This window comes from Typopeltis vanoorti, chromosome 2 (assembly GCF_054136105.1).
Source record: "Typopeltis vanoorti isolate ZY-2024b chromosome 2, IOZ_Tvanoo_1.0, whole genome shotgun sequence".
Taxonomy (NCBI): domain Eukaryota; kingdom Metazoa; phylum Arthropoda; class Arachnida; order Uropygi; family Thelyphonidae; genus Typopeltis; species Typopeltis vanoorti.
In genome coordinates, this window is record NC_143550.1 from 75,322,084 (window position 1) to 75,345,502 (window position 23,419).

The following is a 23,419-nucleotide window of genomic DNA, read 5'->3' on the forward strand; positions in this document are numbered from 1 at the left end:
TTTTTGTGCAAACTTTGCATTCATATAATAATTAATAATTTATATGGATATGTAGTGATATTGTTTCCCTCCATATGTATAAGGATTTCTACAAAGCTTGTGTGTGCAGGAATCCTGTAATAGATATATATGGTAAGTATTTTGAATTTTTTCACTTACTGCAATTCATTAATTAAAAATTCACTTAATTGTGAAGAAATAATAACTCTTGTTTTCTCTAGTTGAGCAAATTTGCAGAGTGTTCACAACCTTTTCTACTTACAAATGAAACAAACAGCACTTTGGCCAAATAGTATCCCTACTCTGAAACCTATAGGCATTTGGTTGCATCCTACCCATGAACAGCTGTGAATCTATAGCATATTAGTACCATGGGTGAACTAAGGTAATCCAGAAATGTAGCAATAGAGATCAAACATTGAATTTTTTAAGCTGCTTCATGCTGCCAGAGTGGTGATCTCACACCAAGTATTGAAATTTATATTCTACCTAAAGAAATTAACAAACATCCATGATCACAGTGCAATTCAAACCCACAACTTCTCACCTCTCCAGCAGGTACGTTGTCCATTGCAAACAAGGCCATTAAAGTAAATGTTTTTTGGTGGTACATAATTTTTATCACAACAGTGTTACACACACACTAAACTTAATACAATAGTATTGTGTTTAGTCTCTGTAGTAATGGTTTCCCAGATTATCTGACTGTTAACATGTCCCACAATACTAAATATGCTATGGATTTACAGACATTCATAGGCCTTTTTATAATCTTTATTTTTTGCCCTATCCAGCTACTGTTTATAAAATCTGAGGCCACATGTTAATTGCCCGATGATATATGTCTCCCCCTTCTCTCTCTCTCTCTCTCTCACACACACACACACCATAATAACTGTGCGTGTATGTAAAATCTAATGGCTAGTAAGACCTATTTTGCTCTCCAGGTGAATCAGATTTCTTATGTGAAGTTTCTATCCACTCATTAGCTTAGTAATATGCTTCTTTGCTGAGTAAAAAACTGGTCCCTGAAAAACTTTTCTTACAACTTTTATGTTGTGAATAGTTTGGTATTGTAAATTTCATGTAATTTCAGATTTATACAATGGAAATTTGGCTAGGACCTCATTATTAGCTTATTATTCACATACAGTGACTGAATTAGAAACTTTTATGCAGATATATGTAAACATCACTTATGCAGCGTATATTCAAAATACTTGGTCACACGCATTGCCACATGTTCTAAGTAACTATTTAAGAATGATGCTGGTCAATAATCAATCAGTAGTGTCAATCACAATGGAAAAAACATATATAAAAACAAACATATATCTACACTTCATCGGAATATTTTCTTTTCTTGAAAATAATCATTTGTTTTAGTGGCTATTTTTTTTTTTTTTTTTTTTTTTTTTTTTTTTTTTTTTTGAGATTTAACAAAACGTGATGATAACTTACTAAATGCTCCAATTTCTTTGAAAGAGGTTGGGGGGACTGATATTTAAAAAATTATCTTTTGCATTCCGTGGCTTTATAGGTATTGAGAAATTCTTCAACAAATGATTTGTAATTTTCTGCCCCCCTTCAAGTTACCAAGGAGATTTGTGATCACTACCTTAAATGTTCTCCAAGCTGATTTTTCATTCTCACGTAACTGTTTCATCATATGCTCTTGGATAATCGATCTCCAATAGGGTTGCCAGATTTTGGAAAACCAAATATGGGACATGGGTGACCAAAGGAATGATGATTCTTTATGCCATGAAATGCCATAGTCATTTTGGCAGCAATAACTTTTCTTTCATTGCTGGTATTTGGTTTTACAAAATAAATATCAATACTTTTGGAACCAGAACTCGAAATGCTCAGTTTGTGTTTCTGAGTGTTAATGTGTTGTGTAATATCCGATCGTCCCCCATGTGCAATACTAAACGTTCGTCTACAGATTTTGCATTCAACTTCGTCATTATGTTTTCCTTTTGCAATAAAATTCCATTGTTTCGAATAATCGTTAAAAATGTACTTCCATTTGGCTTAAGGAAAGAAATGAAATTTAATTTACCTTTGTATAATTAATAAAGAAAATTTATTTAATTTACCATTACTTATATATTTTATGTACAGCAATCCCTCGATTAATGCGCCTCCGATAAGTGCGTTTTCGATTAGTGCGTAAATTTTTTCTATACCCAAATTCGGATTAGTGCGCCTGTATATTTTGTAAAAATAACTGTTACAGATTTTTAAAATTTTCTGTCTATACATTTTTATAGCTGTTTTAAAAAACCACTCACCAGGATTAAATGATTTAGTTACTGAGTTAAAACATTTTATCAAGTTATTTTTTAATGGCATACTACACTATTTCCATGTACACTATGTTCCAAATTTATCATCAAAATTTATGTTATTTGTTGTTTATATATTATTTTGATGATCATGTCTCGTGCCTCCTTTTCAACTGTTTTCCTTATTTTTTTATTTTAAAGTATTTTTCCAATCTTTCATCATGAGTAAAAAAGAATTAGTGAGCAAAAAAATGGAAATGTGAAAACGATTCGAAAAGTAATCTCATTGGAAGAAAAACTTGAAACAATAAATGAACAAGCCGAGTCCAGACCAAAGATAGAAAAGAACACAAAAATGGGTGAATCAACTATAAGAGCCATTTTAAGCAAAGCTGCTGAATAGAAAGAGAAAGATAAGGCTGCTTCAAGTTCATCATGCATGCACTCGAAATCAAAGTATTATAATGATTGAATTAAACAGACTTCTTCATGGATCGAAGACTGTAACCTAAAACAGATCCCGCTAAGTACTGTCCATATTAAATCAAAAGCATTACGTCTCTTTGCAACCTTGAAAGAAAGGGCTATCAATGATGGAAAGGAAGAAGAACATTTCCAATCTAGTGCTGGGTGATTTGAAAGTTCCTAAAAAAGGGAAATAGCCTACATAAAGTTTTAATGCTGCAAGTGCAAAAAAGGTGGCAGTAAATTATCCAGAGATTTTGAAGAAAATTGTGGAAGAAGGGGGGAGGTGCTATTGGGACCAACAAATATTTAATGTCGATGAAATCAGCCTTTTGTGGAAGCGAATGCCTTCCAAAACTTTTCTGCCAAATCAGAAAAATCTCAGGTTAATCCTGGTTATAAAGTCACAAAGTCGAATGAAATTACTGCTAGCAATATGCGAGTCGTTTGGATGCACATTCTTCCACATTGGGCAAATGATTTTAGAGGCTTTTCAAATGAATCTAAGTTAATTAAATCTCATTCTGAGAAACTGAGTGATACCAACCTGCTAAATTTAGATGCAAAGCGGGAAGATCCTAAAGAATATGAAGAAAATTTAAATCACTTACAAGCCCAAAGAGATTTCACAGAAACAATTTAAGAATATTTTTCGTGCAACCAAAGTTCTTAAGCAGCAATGCTTAGAGTCTGACCCTGATAAAGAGAGAAGCAGTAAAATTTGCAGAAGAGGCAATAGGGCCATACTGTCAGTTGTATGAAAAAAAGAAACAGAATGCCTGCCAACTACGTTAGCTCAATTCTTTGTTAAGAAGCAGAATAATAAATTTGTATTCTGAATATGCTTTATTGTCTTTCAGCCTCATGGCTTTCCTTTAACTAGGCCCTGAGATGTACCCTAATTCTTTTATAAAAGAAATTATATTCTTTTATAAATGAAATTATAAAAGAAATTCGTTCCTCAAATTTCTTATAAAAGAAATTTGAGGAACGAATTATACTTTTTCCCATAGGTTATTATATTCGATTAGTGCGTTTTTGATTAATGCACCTGTTTTAAAGAAGGCATTAGGCGCACTAATCGAGGGATTGCTGTATTAACCAAATATCGCACATTCGAAAAAAGGTGAGATATTATTTTTTAATAATTATCGAAATAACATCCACGTACTGTACCGATACTGCACTGCACAATGTCCAAATAAGAACTGTTTGAAAATAAGCAAATGCAATATATCTGTACAGAATTATAAATAAAATTCTTATACTAAATAAAAAAGCGGCCAATGAAAGGGACTGTTGCTGCCGTAAACTGTAAACACGATTAATTTCCTTGAATTGTAAGTTTTTATGGCTTACAGATTAATTTAAGTTAATTAATTTGAATTATTTAAAAAGACTATTGAAAATTATAATTGCTTAACATAATATTTATAATTTTATCTTTTCATTAGAAGTGCAGGACATTATGCTCTCCCTACAAGTACAATATGGGACAGCAAAATTCGACGTAAAATACAGGATGTCTGGCAAGCTTAATCTTCCACAATGAATCTTTTAACTTCATGGAGATGCCCTCCCTCCCTGTGGAACACCATGTTCATGGTGAAGATGGTGCTGGCCCTTTTTCATTCTTCCTCTTTTCTTTACTTTTCTTTCCATATTCTTCACTCTACTTTTCCTGAGTATTTTTACTATCCTTTTTCTTCCATGCCATCATCACTTGGATCTAATACCCTGCCACTGTGTTTTCCATGCAGTGCAACCTGTGGACATCCAGATATGGGAATACTGGTAGTCTTGAACTACTTTGGCCTCTGCTTCAGCAAGGTGAATTGTTCTGGGTGGCCCAGCCAGAATCATTTGGCTAGTGGGTTTGCCTGCAAAGATCAGCAGTGTTGCAATAAGTTTCTCACCTCGTGGTTAAGGATTGGGACCCAAGGCTGCTTGCTGTGGTGCTGATATAGCATCCAAGGTAACTCTGTTGTTTTACTCCCAAGTGCAGTGTGACACCATTGTAAATATATCAGTGTTTCTAATCATCCATGCAATTGGTGAAAATCCAATAGGGAAAATGTCACCCTTCTTTATTCAGAAGAGTTTAGAAGGATCTGCCAAAACAGTTAAGAAATTTATGTTCTAGTCATATCCTTGTGGAAATTATGTCAGCAACATTCTTCAAAACTGCTGAGAGCAACATCGAAGGGTGGAATACCAGTCACAGTAACATCTCATAAAATACACAATTCTTGTAGAGAGGTGATATCAGAATGGAATCTCCTTGATGTTCCTAATTAAATGATGTATTGAATACCACCATACCTATTCAGAGCTTAAATATCAGGGAGTGACAGGTACTGAGATGTATCTTGATACGTAGGAATTGTCGTCTGGTTTCGACCAGGAACATCATCCTTACTTTTGATATACCTAAGTCTCCAACATCTGTAAAAACAGGGTATCTCAACTGTCCTGTTGGACTGTACATCTCTAATCTACTAAGATGCTTTAAACATCAGAAATATTGGTGTGCCCAAACTGCCTGTCATGGCTCTACCACCTGTCCCCAGTATGGTTGTAAAGGAGCATGATAACAAATCTTGCTCTGAAAAGAAAACTAAATGTGTCAATCAGGGTGATGAGATCAGCTTACTCCTGCGCATGTCAGAAGTGGAAAGATTAAAACAGAACAAAATATATCATATCAGGATGCAAAAAAGGAAGTTAGCCACAACCACACCTGTCCTGAAATCATCTTATGCTGAGGAGGTGGCAGCTAAGAAAATGTCAGCATTATCTCAAACACATTTGTCTACTCCACCATCTGGTAATTTCACCATGCCTGAGCTTTATGATTGTCAGTGCTTCTCTGTTGAGCATATCAATCACATGACCTATGGTCTCACTCCAGAAACAACTCCAAAAATGTTCCATTCAATGAGAACCTCCTTGTCAAAAAAAAAAAAAAAAAAAATTATGGCAAGGATGTCACTTAAAGATAAAGCACCAAATATATCCACTGAAAGTAAATTAAATGATGTATTGAATATTTTTCAAGATAAAGAAATGAACACTGATTGTCAATACTTCCCAAAATCAGTTGATAAATAAATATAAACATGACAAAGGTAAGCCCTAAACCTCTCAAAAATTGGACAAGTCTATAAAATCAAAACAACAGGAAAATTTTTAAAATGGAATTGTCATGAATTTCACCATAATATGAACGATAGCAAGATTTTACTGCAGAAACACACATACTTTTCTGTTTCTGTGCACTAGACATATTTAAAAGCTAGGACTAGGTTTTAAATATGTTTAGTGCAGATTACACAAGGACAGAACTGGAGGTGGTCCTGCTCATGGTGGAATCGCCATCCTAGTGGGCAGTCATACTCTTTTCCATCATGTTCAAATTAATACTGCTCTGGAAGCAGTAGTGATTTGCCTATCCATGTTATTTCTTATTATAGTGTATTCATTTTATTTACCACCAGGTGCTGAGTTAAATGAAATCAAGCTTGATAACCTTATCTTGTAACTGCCTGAGCCCATACCTTCTTCTAGGTGACTTTAATGGGCACAAAACTGTGGATGTATGTGTGTGTTGTGTATGTTGACCTTCATCCATTTGTGTTCGCCATACACATATGGGTGAGGTCATATCATTGAACAAATCCTTGACAATAATGATCTCTCCCCTTTTGAAGAATAGACTCAATACTTTCTTTTATATGCCAAAACAAATTACAATTTTCTTCCAAAAGGTTTTGGCAAAAAAACCTTCAACTATTGAGGATCTCTAACTATCGACATTGTCATGGATCAATGATCCTCTTCTGACAAATCATCAGAAGGTCGATAGTAGCCTATTAAACTTTATCATAGATACGTGTATGTATAGGGAAAAAAAAAACATAGTATATATAAGGTTCGGTACTATCAGGCATCCACTGGGGGGGGGGGGGGTCTTGGACCATATCCACCCATGTATAAAGGGGAATATTATATTGATTGAGAGCTTACAAAGTTGCAAACCCTTCAGCATGAATTGCTTTGATATTGCACTGCTATTTAGAAGACAGAAACTTTGAAACACTGTAATTTTCTTTGATTTAAGCATTTCACTGATTCAATGTTTTTTTCAAATTTGGTCCTCAGAAAAACTATGCAGAAACCCAGATTATCACTATAGGTCATCCTGGAAACCTGTCTTTTTTTGCAAGTGAACTATTAGTCAAGTGTAAAAATCATAAATAATAAGCACCTAAAAGATTTCAACTTAATAGTGATCTTTATTAAAAGGAAGTTTGCATTTTTTTTTGATTGGTTGATGAATCTTTGAAGAGGTTTGATGGTTATCTAGGTGGTCTTATAGTAAACTGAAAGACATTTTATGATAAGTTTATAAATATACTGCTCAGGGAGATATATATTCTCTCCATATATCTTAGAGGAGTAGGTATATGCATAAGCAATCAATGTGAAGTGAGATGAAATATAGTAGCACGTGCCCCTGCTTGGTGGGGGCATATATTCACCTAGTAATATATAACAATAAAATAAATCCCCATACACCTTTTATTATCCAAAGTGAGTAGGAAGAGCTCCTATAGCCCTGACTAACTTTCTGAAAACAGATTTGCAGCCTATCTCAAGCCTTCAATCTTTCACTGATAGTGAGCCCAAGATATTAAAGGATTAAGGCTTTTCATTTCAGGTGGGGGGGGAAATAAGAGAGAGAGAGAGATAGACAGACAGACAACTACCTTTATCTTGTGGCCCTAAACTCTCACATTTGTACATATGTATTATTGTCTGTAATACTATGAGTTCTGTAATCAGTTTTGACTTGTGAAGTTAAAAGTTTAAATTTCTGGAAGGGGAAACCCTGCTTGCTCTTACCAAAGGTCTACTAATTTGGGAACTGAACTAAAGAAAGTCTTAGAACAAGTTCATCTCATTAGAATGGAACTCAAAAGGTTCTTTATGCAGCTTACCACTGTTGATGCAAATGCCATTTCTATATATATATATATATATCTATTCTATTGTTTTACCTTTTGTTATGAAAAGTGGTAAATGTGAATAAAATTCACAGCTGGAGCAGAGTTATTTTAAATTACAGACAAAACAAATCTCAGTAATTAACATTTGGTAAAATATACCTAAAAGTCTCTCTGAAAGTATAACATTATTAAGAACAGCACAGAATTGAAAAAATAAGATTATATTGATAACCAATATTTTGCTACAAGAGTTCAAATGGATATGTGATAGCACAACATAAAGTTCTTACAAGCAGAACCTCTTAGCATCTCCATTTCAACTCCAGACTCACCTATAAGAGGTGAACCTTGTTAAGCCAAGTAATGTAATGGAAAGTTGGGTCAAACCTAGCAAGAAGCTAGGTCGGTGACTGCCGAATTACATAAAGAGAACACTCTAGTGCTACACTGGAGGGCCTAGGATCTTGCTAGTTGCTACAGGACAGGACAGCATCTAGGCAGCAGCCGAACTATATATATATATATATATATATATATCAAGTAATAAAATATATATTTATATCAACAGTGGCATCCATAACATCAGTAAATGGAGGTTACTGTCCTCTACACTTTAAACCTGGTCAGCAAAAGTGGAATATTTGACTGAAGCAAAGATGGTAATTTCTCAGAAGCATTGCCCCCAGTCCTGCAGAACTCTTGTAAAACAAACCAAGTTGGCAGTTATCACCCCCTACTCTTTTGAGAGTGGGGGGTGCTAAAAATCTCACAGAAGATGGTTGGTCACCAAAAAAAAAATTTTTTTTACCTTGAGACTTAGAATATTCAAGATGAGAACTTTGACTAAGGACTTTCAAGTAGACTTTCATCTGAAAGAGATTGATAAGTTAAAATTTGATTTTCTGGCATTATGTGAAACAAACAGACAAGCTACCCTAATTGCAAAATGGAACGATTACCAAATTCTTCCTTGATGAATCACATCCAGGAAACAATGTTGGTGGAGTGAGATTAATGGTTGGACCAAAACAAATTAAAAATGTCCTATCTTGCAACATTTTATCAGAGTAGGAAAACATGTTGATCAAGTGGACCAAACAGAAACATTAAAAAGAATAATCTGCTACACACTAACTTTCATGGCCGATGTTGAATCAATAGACAACTTCTACACGCATATAGAAGACAATTAAAAGACAAAAGCGCATATACAATAGTACACTGCTTGGAAAGATGTCAACAGACCCCCACCATGAGCAAGATGCAGCTAATATAAATTGGAGGAACATGATGCTTCCAAGTCAGTGCAGTTGTGTCTGGACGGAATGACTGTGAAGAAAGGAACTGACAGAGTTTGAAAGAGGCATTCTGATAGGATGCCATGTTGCAGGCCTATCTGTGTTGGTAAACTGTTGACAAATTGGGCCATCTCAGGTCAATAATCAGTGATACCATCATGAGATGGAAGCTCAGGGAGTCAACTGTGAGTGCTGCCTGCAGTGGATGGCTCAGCACACTCACTGAATTTGACTGTAGGGTGCTACTAAGAATATTATGTAAAAACCGAGATTTGACAGCCGACACATTGAATGTGGTATTCTGGGTATTGACTGGAACATGAATCTGCACAAAAACATTCAGAACTGAGGCTTACGACATGGGTTCCCATGGTAGGATAGCAATATGCAAGCTCCACATTATCTGAACCAACATGCAGCATCTTCTTCAGTGGTGCAAAGAGCATGTACAGAAGGATGTGGAAGCTTAAAAAGCTGTGTTATGGAACGACAAATCATGCCACATCCTCTACCAAGCAGATGGATGGGCGTGGGTGTAGATGCTCAGTGAACATCTCTTACCAGAGTGCATAACCCCAACTGTGAAATTCGGAGGTAGTATGGTGCTGTTTTTCCTGGTTTGGCCTTGGACCTCTTTGTGGTGCCATGAACACTGAACTCGGACAGGTATCTGAACATTCTGGATTATGCAATGCTTCCTACTTTGTGGCATTTCTATGGAACTGACCATTGTATCTTTCAGCAAGACAATGCACCATGTCATAAGGCTGCTGCTATAATTGTGTGGTTTGTGGACATAAACATCACCACACTTGACTGGCCTCCACAGAGATTTGATCTCACCTCTATTGAACATTTTTGAACATGGGATGAACTGGATGTTGGGTGAGATCAAAGGACATCAGCCCCACAACAGGGCAGGACCACATTATATGCCTACAGGAAGAATGATCCAAAATTCCCATTGATTGCTACTGTACACTTGTGGAAAGTATGCCTCATAGGAGTGTGCAATCATTGCAGTGAAAGGAGGTCCTGCATCTTATTAAGGTGGGCACCATGGCTGTTTGTTCCTCACACTATGGTGTTTGTTGACTTCTTTCCAAGCAGTGTTATATGGGAATTTCAGGGAATAGAAGATAGATATGAAAGTGGAGAGCATCTGACAGAGTTTACTGAAGTAGAGAGACTTTATATGGTGAATAGTTTCTTTAAAATGCATTCGCTCTCGCATATATGGAGATCTCCAAATGGAGTAACAAGAAATGAGATTGACTACATTATGACAAATTGCAAAAGGATCATAAAAAATTTAGGAACAGTTGGAAAAATGTACTGTGATATACACTCATATCACAGACCATTAAGCACCATTCTTCATATAGACAAAAGAAAGGAAGCAAAAATAAAGCAATATCAAACCATTAACAATGAAAATATATTGGCAGGGACCAGTTTGGTAAATTCTTAAAGCAGATTGGTTGAAGCTTTGAAGAAGACCTGACAAAATGTAACAAATAAAACAGTGTAAAACATGGACAAAATTCACAGGTGAAAAGAATCATAGGAAGCATCATCTCAGCCAAGAAACTCTTGAACTGTTACGTAAAACAAGAGTTAAAAGATCATGTCATACTCATTTAGAATACATGATGATTATCAAGTTACTGAGAATAAAGAAACAAGAATATTCCTCCAAAATTAGAATAAACAAACCACAAGAGGCAGCAGATAAACAGGAGGATTTAAGAAAGAATTGTTCACAATCAATCATATACATACAGTAACCCAACTAACTGAAAAAATAGAAAATATCATCTTGCTCTTTGTCTGCTGTTTATAATCATTTCAAAAAAGCTTGCAATACAGTAGAACCTAATGCAGTATGCCAAGCACTAGAAGATCAAGGCATTGAATAATATCAAGTTAATTCAAAACATAACAGGCAGCAAAAACCCAAATCACCCTTTTTAATAAACCCCTGTAAATACCTCTTTGGAGAGAAGTAAAACAATATGATCTTCTTCCCACTCTCTTTATAGCTGCTCTAGAAAACATACTCCAAACACATCCCTGAATGGAGGTTTATCAACCCTAGTGCGTGTGTGTGTGCATGACACACACACACACACACTAATTTACAGACATCATGTATTGTTGTCTGTAAATTATTAGTTATTAGTGGAGTCAATGCCCTTGTGCATTGATGGATGGTGGCACAGTGTATAGATGGAGGATTAAGTAGCATAGACAGTCAGTTGCATGAAGTGGAGTGCTCTTCTTGGATGAGTCTTAAACTCCTTGGATTGTCACATAACAATAATAAGGAACTGTTTGATGAAAGAGTCTTCATCCCCCCCCCCCATTATAATTCCATTTTTGTTGATAAATCAGCAATGATTTATCAACAAAAAATGATTTATCATGTGAAATGGTGATAATATTTTCTTGTTATAACTCAACTGGTTTGTATTGCAGAATCATTCAAAATTATAATAATTTCTTTGTGGCTTCATAGGATTTAACTGTGGCATTTAGAATTACTGTTGATATTTGTCATTTTAGTTGGATTCATGTTAGTAGTAGAATTAGGCAGAACAAAATTGTCTGCAGTACATATTTAAAAAAAATAGCTTTATGTTCATTTATTTTGAAAATGAATGGTCTCTACAGAAATGCTATACAAAATACACTCTATTATTGTTTTGCAGGATAATTTTCTTATTTGTCTGTTTGAAGTAATAAGCATAATGGTTCTGTTTTATATAGAAAATAGCTAAAAATATGAATTCAAATTTAACATACTAATTTTTTTCCCCCAATAGGCAAAATAGAAGACACTGATATTCCAGACTGGTATGTCTACTTTTTTTTGTTTGTTTGTTTTTGTTCTAAATTTAAAAAGACAGTGTGAACAGAATGAGGAGATGTTCTTTTCAACTACAAACACTTTAATTCAGAATTTAATGTATTTATTAATAATATATTAAAGTCTGAAAACTGGGTCAGTAAATACATAAAGTAGAACTTCTGTTTAAAGGAAGAAAAAAAAACATCTAGGCATAACAGTTACTTTTTTATTTAGTCAATATATCACCTTAGTCACAAGGTAGTATTGTAGGCATAATGATATGAGTTTGCATATGCACACATGCAACATAACAGCAGCAGCAAGAATGCATGCACAGACAAAGTGATGTCTCTAGTTCAAACTGATGCCCACTCCGAGTGCCTTGAGAGAATCTTAATCTCTCTAATGATGGTTTCATAGTAGTGAGTTGGCTGTACTTATTCATCTTAGGAGAATGTTGCAGAACTGTGGTAACATTCTACTAAGATGGCAATGGATTTTTTAATGATCTTTGTTTTGGGTTAGATTTAGGAGCAGAATTTGTTGATTTTGTAGAGAGAAGGAAGCCATTAGTTTAAAAAAGTTACAGATGTGATTTATGGATTTCAGTGGAGAGGTCAGTATGGTCTGAAGAGATAGTTTTAGCTCTATTTCTCAAAGTTTTAATAACACCATATTGGAAGAGATGATAGCGTGAAAGATGACAATGTACCTACCAGTATGAGTAGACTTCCTATAGATAGAAAAGGATAAGGATCTGGGTAATTGGACCACTAGAGCAGTGCTTCCCAAACTTCTGGATGTCAGGGCCCCCTTTGCAAAAATTAAAATATTTCACATCCCCCCTCGAAAAAAATCGTAATAGAGATATATTATTATTATATTTATTGTATTTATATTCAATACAAAACATACACAGCGAATATTGCAAAAATCAAATGCATATATTACGTTTTTTGCCTCTTACTGTTTGGTTCTAAAGACGATGCGGGCTGTTCTGGTAAAATATGAAATACTGTCCTTTTTTTTTTTAGTCTGTTTCTGCTTCTTCTGATTGTTCGTGGGATTATTTTTTTATTTTTTATCAACCACTTATCCATCTCGGGGTTAAATTTTTTAACGTAGAATAGATAAAATAATATCACCACTTACCAATACTGGCACATCACAGACTGACAACATGAAATTAGTGAATATTACCTGAATACGGGAATCCCCGGACCAGGAACATTTTTCACTTGTGTGACTTTTCTCCTTTTACGGTAATTAAGCCTAACGTGAAACAGACAGCAAAGGCAGTCTGTTTATTAAAACGTGCATATGATTGGTGCGGTATTAACAAAAGATCGCGCAACCGAAAGATAAAAGCATAGCTGACAATTGAGTTGAAATGCTAACTCTCTTCAACCGAATTCCATATGTGAAACTGCCATAACATTCATTATATATATATATATATATATTACTTAGTTTTAACACTTTTACGAATTTTAACACGTTCGGTTGAATTTTATTGCTGCCTTGGGAAATCGAACTCACACACATCTAATTAATAACAATAGTTTTTAGTTAGATACTGTGTTTGCCCATGCAACATATGGTTTTGTTTCAGTCTATACAGCATAGTTTCTGTATGAGGGGACATCTGATTCATTAATTAGTGTGTTTTTATCCCAGTTGTCTCTAATTGCACTATTTGTTGAGAAATATATTACACAGTCTCCTCATACCTTATTCACTGGCATAATAAAAGTACTTATTTTTATTGCTTCTGCAGTATAGTGGCTCTTAGGTAGGGCGTGTTGTTTACCACTGCAAGCGAGTTACTATATCCCCACATGAACTTGTTTAAGCTTTTTTTCATGTGTGAAGTATGTGCAAAACTTTTATTGGTAACAGAAAACTAGCTCGGATGACAGTGATAATATAAAACGAGTTTTGATATGTATATAAAGTCAATATCAACATAATATCAACAGTCCCTGATTATGAACGCATTATGAAAGGGACAGAAAGATTTGGAACTTCCCTGGAGAACATTCGAAGTAAATACAATTAACCACTGCTTTGAAATGAAACATATGAATAAGCAATATTTACTAATATTCGTTAAGCGCCGAAATACGCAGGAAGCAAAGTTTGTGAACCAACACCAATGTGTGAATTTTTCCATTAAAATATAAAAAATAACAAAAAAGAAATAATAAAAGTTAAATAATATGTTTCTTTTAAAATAAAAAAAAATATATACTTAGTCTTAAAACATTTTAAATTTGTTTTCATTATTTCATGGCCCCCCTCAACAAAACCTACGGCCCCCAAGGAGGCCGCGGCCCACAGTTTGGGAAGCGCTGCACTAGAGCATCAAGAAAGAGGAAGATGGCTATTATTTTCCTTTTCTAAGGAAAAATAGAACCTAGTATGTTGACTGTTAAGGTATGCTGCAAAAACATATTCAAGCCATGTTGTTGAAGAGAAAAGGAGTAAGGGGGAGGAGGAATCAGGGTGATTTTTTTGTATTGATTCCATGAAACCATGAAAAATTTAGATTGGAGAGGACTCATAGCTGTGCATTCTGTCTATTTGTAAGTTTTCTCATGCCAAGTAAGATAACCCAAGTTCATAGTAAAAGTGAATAATGTAAAAATATTAGAGAGAAAGAAAGACATTACCAGAATGGTAGGCTGTATCAAAACTTGAATATACTGTCACTATTTTACAATCAAGAGTTTGAAATGCACAGATGGGAGGTAGTAATGGGGAGGGGGGATTCCTAAGCCAGTTTATAAGTGGGGAACCAATAACATTTTTGTTTGTGTATTTTTGTCAAGTCAAATTTTAGCCAAGGGAACCTAGAATTACAGTTGAGCCTTGATCTCATGTTGTTCAAAAATCCACATATAACTTTTGACTCCCCAGAAAGAAACTTAACTATTAATAGCCTCCTACTGTTGACCAGAAGTCTTACTGATAACATAAATAGTAGATTAATAGATATTTTATATGGTATGTATGTATATATATATACTATATTCTTACGATCAAATAAGCTAGCAAAAAGAAAATGTTATTAAAGAAAATCATAAAGAAGTGAAAACACATTTACAGTACTGTATTTATCGATACAGTAAGTTTATGTGGTTACAAGATGAATCATGTCTATCAGTACCTACATCAATATTGTCTTATGTGATGCAAAACACTGTAGATGTTATACATATTGCTAACAGTAGACATCATAAATGAAAAGATAGAAAAGATAATGTGAAAAAAAAAATTTATATTTATTTACAGGTATAATGATTCATGCATTGATAATGAAGAAGCAGCAACATATGATTGCTTTATGGTAGACTAGTGCAATCGATACGATTGCTTCGCAGTAGCCTAATCTTTACACTAATGAGTGAAAATCATTATAAAAATTTAATTTTATGGTATTATGATTTAACACTACATCTTTACATTTGTTTACATTTCTCTTGACTGCAAATGGCCATATGGTCTGTAAGTGTTTTGTGTGCAGAAGTTTTGATAAATTTTAACTTTTTATAATATATTTGTGTATAATCATGCAGAGGTTTCTGTGGTTAAGAAGTTCAATCAAATCATTCCGGTTTTGTGACCACATTTTTATTAAAAAAAGACTTATTTAAAACTAAATAAGTCCTAAAAAACAAACCCGACAAGTTTCATTAGTTATCAGACTAACATCTTCAGGGGTAAAGATAACTAACAGTTTAAAGCACAAACTATAAGAAATTACGAAAAAAAAGTTCATTTATTGGTATTATGAACATCAAAAAAGTTCGTTAAAAAAACGAATAACAGATCTATGCAACCGTTAATACATGTTAGCTGGAAACAATGCTATTTGATATCGCGTTCTGTGGTTCACTTTCACTCTGTCTGAGTCTGAACTGGGTAAATTTTTAATAAATGCTGACCAAACTTGATTTTAAAATCAAGCCTTGATTTTTGTTGCATTGTGTAGGAATTTTAATCATATTTGCTGCCTCTTTGAATTTTCTTGTGCAACAGTTTTTATCTATGTAGGACATGTTTGTTCTGTCCCAGAGTACATCACGACCAGTAGAATTTGTGTGAAATGCCAAGCCAGACTTATTTTCTCTCTTTTTTTGTAAGTCCTTTTGATGTTTGCATAATTATCCTATGTTAGAATAACTTACATCCTAACATAAAATTTACTCTGGAACTAGAAGAAAATAAAAAACTTCCTTTCCCAGACATCCTTATAGAAATAAATAAAAGAAAAAACAGATTATTGTTCTCCATTTATAGAAAGCCACCAAACACAGGAAGATTCCTTCATGCTACCTCACACCACCATTCCAAGCAAAAAATAGGCCTCATAAAAACCTTAAGGGATAAAACATACAGCATCCCCATTACAGAAAAAAAGCAGAAAGAAGAAATACAATACTTAACAAAGATCCTACAACTGAATAGTTTCAAAACTAAGGCAATTAAGAAAATTCTCAATACAGCACCTACAAGAAACTTAAATAAACAAGACTTCAAGAATGCAGTCACCCTTCCTTATATCAAAAATGTAACAGATAAATTAGCCAAATTTCTCTACAAGTACAACATAAAAGTGACTTTCCTGCCACTTAAAAATATATCAGAATCCCATCCTCCTCTGAAACCTCCACATCACCCAATGAAAAAAACAGGAGTTTCTAATATTCACTGTTCTTGTGGTATCTGCTATGTAGGCCAGACGGGAAGATCGGAAGAAATCTGGATGAGCGAACATTAAAAGGACTTACAAAAAAAGAGAGAAAATAAGTCTGGCTTGGCATTTCACACAGCTTCTACTGGTCATGATGTACTCTAGGACAGAACAAACATGTCCTACATTGATAAAAACTGTTGCACAAGAAAATTCAAAGAGGCAGCAAATATGATTAAAATTCCTACACAATGCAACAAAAATCAAGGCTTGATTTTAAATTAAGTTTGGTCAGCGTTTATTAAAAATTTACCCAGTTCAGACTTCGGACAGAGTGAAAGTGAGCCACAGAACACAATATCAAATAGCATTGTTTCCAGCTAACACGTATTAACGGTTGCATAGATCTGTTATTCGATTTTTTAACGAACTTTTTTGATGTTCATAATACCAATAAATGAACTTGTTTTTTCATAATTTCTTATCATTTGTGCTTTAAACTGTTAGTTATCTTTACCCCTGAAGATGTTAGTCTGACGACTAACGAAACTTGTCAGGTTTGTTTTTTAGTACTTGTTTAGTTTTAAATAAGTCTTTTTTAATAAAAATGGGGGTCACAAAACCGGAATGATTCGATTGATATTTGTGTGCACTTTATGGTAGTAAATGATAAAATAGATTAGTATCTACATATTTATGCATTCATAAGATACCTAACTTTTTCTTAATTTTTTCGATATTTCTAAGCTATTGGTTCATCTACGAGTTTTTTCAAATTGCTGCAAATCTCTGAAATATTTTCCAATATATTTATTCATAATAAATTGCATGTAAGTGGATCTGTGCTCTTCAAACCTGTGTTCTTCAAGGGTCAACTGTATATGGTTTTTGAATAGTTTCAGGCAACTGGGGATGTCAAAATATCTAATATATCTAAATAAACATCTATTTATCATTAGCTAAACACCTAAAACATCTCTTTCTTCTGTAATAAAAAAAAAAATTAATGTAAAGAACCAAAGTGCAAAGTGATGAAAGTATAAGTGAGAAACATGGAACAACGCAAATATGAATATAGACCAATTAAACATTACATTTTTGAGAATGAATATAAAAATGTACAAAAAGAATAGGAACAAAATAATCTGTAATATACTTGACATATCAGTGAGAGTGTGCTGGCTGGTTTGGATAATTCAGCATCAAATTATAGAAGATAGGCAAGAAAGCTAGTTTGAAGTTTCCCTGAAGTTTATAAAGTGACAGGATATTAGATAGGATTTTATTAGTTTAAGAAAAAGGGAGAGTTGCTTATTTTTTATTTTTATCTATTTATTGTTTATCCAGTAATGTACCTACAGGGATGCCAAAGAATCATTGAGTGAGGGTGTCTATTTTTGTGACTTTCACCCATGAATAGTTGTAAACCTATAGCACATTAGCATCAGAGGTCGGCTAAGGATTTATTTTTTTTTTATGAGCTTCTGTAGCTCAGTCGGTATAGACAAAACCCTTTGGTCAGAAAGATCTGGGTTTGATTCCCATCCGTGATGTAAAGAACTTTTATCTGGTCTCTTTCGACTAAAGGTGAGTTAGCCAGTCTCATACTGAGGTAGAGGGTTTTTTCACCCGCTCAGGCTTTTCGTCCCTCAGTACAGGCAAACTGGCCTTGTGAACACACACACACACACACACACAGATTTACAGTCATGAATACTTATGACAATATGTGGAAGAGATAGGGCCCTCATCACATATCGTTATGCTCATAGTCAACCATGAGTCACATCATAGCAGTCAACCTCCTAGATAGGAGACGACATATGAATGGGAACGGGATTTATTTATTTATTTATGTATTATATTACTTAAATATAAAGAGCCAATAGGCTTCATTTCGGCGATATAAACATTATTTAAATTAAGGGGATATTAAATCCCACATTGTTTTAAAACCGAATAAGAAACTCAAAGATTGGAATCAGAGAGTTTCATGCCTAATATAGTATAATAAACTATAAAGTATCGGCGACTACTAGTGTGAGCTAATGCAAGTAGTCCAAATATGTAGTACAAACTCAGGCAACGTGCAGCAAGGGTGGGTAAAGTTCTGATTGCTATTCTTGGTATTTTCCATAATGTAAAAACACATTTCCTAGGAAATGTATGCTGCTATTACATTATGGTGGGAGGTCACTACCCAGACCGGTTTCAGCCTTTATTGAGGCTTCATCAGTGAGTAGCTAGACCAAATTAATACCAAAGGGTAGCGAAAAGAACTTATATACTCTGCTATACGAGTTGTAAAAAAGGTGCACCCACTCTGTCACACAGGATTAAATGGAATAAAACATTGCTATTATGTAGAAGTCACTATAAGTTTGAGACACTATGTTTGGAATCACCATCAGTTATGAAGCACCCCCCCCCCCCAAACTTCAACAAATATGGCTGCATTAATTTACCAAAGATTTTGACAGGAGGAACATATATGGCCCCATGTATTTATTATGTATTTAGTATAAGTGAAGTTCTTTAAATACATATGTGTGAAAAATATCACAGTTTATATATATATATATATATATATATATATATATATATATATTTTATAAAATATATATTGTATCTCTTTTTAGGGGTTGGGTAGAGTGCGGACAAGGAGAACTGTTTAGTTTTGCAGCAGTTATAACTCCTGAACTTGCTAACATTATGTGGGAAAGGTCTCCATTTAAATATGTTGAGAAGGTAAGGAATTATCAAATAAATATATTTTAGCCATTTACTGCTTACCACAGTATGTATGTCTTGATCGCTATCATACACACACACATATCCATATTTATGCAGTTCAGGTTTATAAAAGTAAAATTGCACACTCAATGGACAAAACATTAGAGATGGGATGATGGAAAGTTGACACTAACATCCCTCACGCAGAGCGAAACATACCCAAACCAAACACAGATGGTAAATAGGCGGACATTAGGGCTTCTCAACAGTATATCGCAATCAACGAATATGGGTAAATGTGGCAATCTTAGTGACTGTGATTGTGGACGTATTATCGGTTCAAGACAGATTGGTCATTCTACCACCCAAGTGGTAAGAACTTTAAGGTTCTTGAGGATAACCCTGTTAAGGGTCTACCGTGAGCATACCATCAATAGACATTCCAGTGCCCAGTAAACAAGTGGTGACCAACCACATGCCATTGATGATTAGGATCTATGTAGACCATCCAGGCTTGTACAGACCAACCGCAGGGTAATGGCAGCAAAAATCACATCCAGTTTCAATGTTGGAGGTCCAAGTGGCATCAGCGAGTGAACAGTACAGCGTATCCTGCATACATGGGCTACAGCAGCCAATGCCCTAATCGTGTACCACTGTTTACGGCTTGTCAACAGGCATTGCATCTTGTCTGGTGTCGAGACCATCAAAACTGGAGCTCTGCATAGTGGACCATGAGTCGTGTTCTGATGAATCCCGTTATCAGTTGTACTAAGTTGACGGGTGGGTGAGAGTGTAGCATCAGCAGCATGAGTCCATGGCCTCGTTGTCCCAGATCAGCTCTGTTCAAGGAGTTGATGCTCTATGATGGTTTGGGAAGCCTTCTCAAGCGACACTTTATGAGTCTGGAGAGATCCTTAAATGCTGTGAGCTACCAGAATGTGCTGGCCGATCACCTACACACTTTCATGGCAGCTTCATGCATACTGCAGTCGATAGTCTGTTTCAGTAGGACAAAACCACCCCACTAGGTTGCAACCACCAAGATCCCCAGATTTAAATCCAATCAAATCTCTCTCTCTCCCCCTTTGGGATGTCGTAGAGCACGACATCGGATCTATGTATTCGGGACCAATGTCTAAAGCACAGTTGTGGACAATGCTGCAACAGGCATGGCTCATAGCATCTGGTGAAGTCAATGCCTTGAAGAGTACAGGTTGTTATTCACACTAGAGGAGGGCCGACACAATATTAGGTAGGTATCTCTAATGTTTTGTCCATTGAGTTATATTGCCTGATATTTCTCTTTTGAATGTTAATGATAAAGTTTCATGGAATTCGCAAATTAAATTATGCATGTACATGTTGTTGTTGCAGTAGCATTTGTGTATGCATTTACTTTCCATATCAGTGAGTGTCTAATTCAGAATCTCCTCTTTTTGACCTTCTTTGGCTAAAAATCTCTTGATTCATTTATTAACTTTATTATTCTTCTGATGCAACCAGTCATTCTGAACTTTTTTGATTTCCTTTCTTTAAATCTTGATTTTGTACAGTCCTGCTCTCCATTTTAATATTCACAAGTCCATCTGATGGAATTGAGAACATTAAATTTCCCTTTTCTAGCTCTACTGATCAAGCAGTAGATTCACATGCTATCTCTTCCTCATCATTTAATCTTTTTTAAGTGCACTCTGAACATTATTTATCTTTTAGCAATTCACATCCCAACCTAATGTTGATTTTTTCACTCACTGAGCTACATTTTCATAATCACTCTTGTTCTTTTGCTATTTGACATTATAAGAATACTAAGTAGAATGATCTGTGTGATTTCTATGGTTCATTTGCTCAGTTGGATTATTGTTTTGAGTTTCATTAGATCACATTTCTTTCCCCAATACCTTTTAATTCTCATCTCTGATCAGAGCTCCAATGCTCAAAACAAGTGTGCCTGCCAGGGTCAAGAGAAGAATTGAGCATAGTATATATGAATGCTGCCTAGTTAGCCAAGTGGTCAATATATACCCACTCTTCATCCAACAGGCTGTGGGTTTGAATCTCACTGTGGCTATGAATGTTTGTGATTGTCTTTAACTGGGAGAGGAATTTTATTGTCTGATGTGAAATTACCACTCCACTTTGAAGGCCTAAAGTGGCTTGAAAAAAGTTCCACATATATCTCTAGAGCAATGTTTCTGGATTATGTAAAAAGTAAATTAATAAAGAAAGAAAAGTAAAAAATAATTAAAAAATTCCTTAGCCAACTCATTGTACTAATATATTATAGGTTTACAACCTTTCATGACTTGGAGGCACTTAAAAAAAAAAGAAGATTGTAATCCAAATTTTTCTTTTCTTACCAAATTCATATTTGATAAAAAAAGAAAAACAAAGTTATATTTTTCTGTTCTTAACAAATGATAAAGTAGTTGGAAGCAGATTATCAACACAGGCAAAACTAATTTTGAAAGAACCAAAACCTGGAAACTTAAATCATATATAAATGGAATAAGTGCTTCTTGGTTCCTTGGTAGAATTATTCACCATAACGACTTTTATCCAACCCTTCTGGCTTGTGTGCTTAGTTCTTCTGCATAGCTACTCACAGGAAAAACCCAGTGTTCTGGCTTATTAGTTTTTCTTCAGTTTTTTCATTGCTAATTTCAGTAAATGTCCTGTGACTGCTCCTAACTTGCACTTTTTGATGTTTTTTTTTTTTTTTTTTTTTTCATAAGGAAATCAGAAGAATCTTGTTCAAACTGATATTAAAAAAAGTCTTCATGGCATTTCTCCAGAGATTCTGCACCAAAAAGTAGACTATTGTTTTGTGTCACTTTTTGTGCTCTCTATTTCACTGATATTTATTCTGCAGGTAGGAAAGTTGCATATTCTACCCATTCTTAAGAAGAGTGGCAAATCTTTGTATCAAATTGCAGTGCTATTGCTCTCACTTCATTTTATTTATTTGTTTATTTTATTTTATTTTATTTTTTGCTTATGGAGCAATGAATTAAACAAATTTAAAAAAAAAAAAAAAAAAAAGCATAGTGAGAAAAATGCATTAGCACAGGCAGTTTCTTAAATCATAAATGTTCACCAGTATGGATTCTATCCCTATCAATCATTATAGACTTCTTGCTTATATCATCTTCCATGGGACAGATGCATAGAGAAGTTCAGGAAAAACTTCTGTTTACATTTCACATCCGTAAGCATTTGATTGCATTTGGTACAAAGGCTTATTAAATAAGCTCCACCTGTTTGGTCTGTCTTTTGCAACCGAATTGCCTAACTGCGGACTACTTGCATATTCCATGTGATGGTATATGGATCTTAAAATTTGCAATTACTAGTTTCTTACCATAACATTGTGTTCTTTCCTTTGGCTTCAGCACATTAAGGATCTTTTCCAGTTGATAGATCCATTCTGTGGTTTTTGCAATGATTGTGCATTACACTTTGCATTGCACAAATGAATTTTGATTTCCAAACAATTTTTCAATGAGGTTCAGGATAGCCTTTTTAACCTTAATGCCCAGTAACTCAGTTTATTTTATTTCTTACAAAAATCAGTAACCATCCCTGCCCCACCTCGGTTTCACTTTTGACAATACAGAAATTTCTAGCAAGACAAGATATATCTGTCTTCTTGGTATTACTCTACCCTCTTGTCTCTCTTGGCATAAACATATTGCAAGTATCACCTCTTCAATACCAAAGATATTAGGTTCTGGTTACTCAAGGTATTACTTTATCTCTAACAACTATTCTTTGATATAAGAATAGTTGCTGAAGGATAAGTAACTTTTTTGGATTTTAGTTGATAATATTAAATTAACTTACAGTAGTTTTTGTTTTAAACGAGTGTGTGGGATTGAATGAGCTATTTAGTTTGTAAGTAAACATTGTATTATTTTTTTTCTTTAAATACATTATTACAATATGGTATGGCATCAATGCATAGTAGAGCAAATGCAGCAAAGTCCATTTTGTTGGGCGATTTGAATTTGCAGGATTTTGTGCAGTGTGTGCGAAATGTATTCGACGAGAAAATTAAAGGATATGTGAAAAGA

At 34.5% G+C, this 23,419-nt stretch overlaps 1 protein-coding gene across 1 annotated transcript in view; it reads left to right on the forward strand.

The window, feature by feature from the left end:
• The window catches only part of LOC150109184 (acylamino-acid-releasing enzyme-like), a 467,476-nt gene that overhangs the window by 416,484 nt on the left and 27,573 nt on the right, over positions 1-23,419 (forward strand). Inside the window, exons 19-21 of the mRNA XM_090411884.1 lie at positions 84-132; positions 11,889-11,919; positions 19,250-19,358. Coding sequence (XP_090268010.1) covers positions 84-132; positions 11,889-11,919; positions 19,250-19,358 — 189 coding nt within the window. The remainder of the gene's footprint in view (positions 1-83; positions 133-11,888; positions 11,920-19,249; positions 19,359-23,419) is intronic.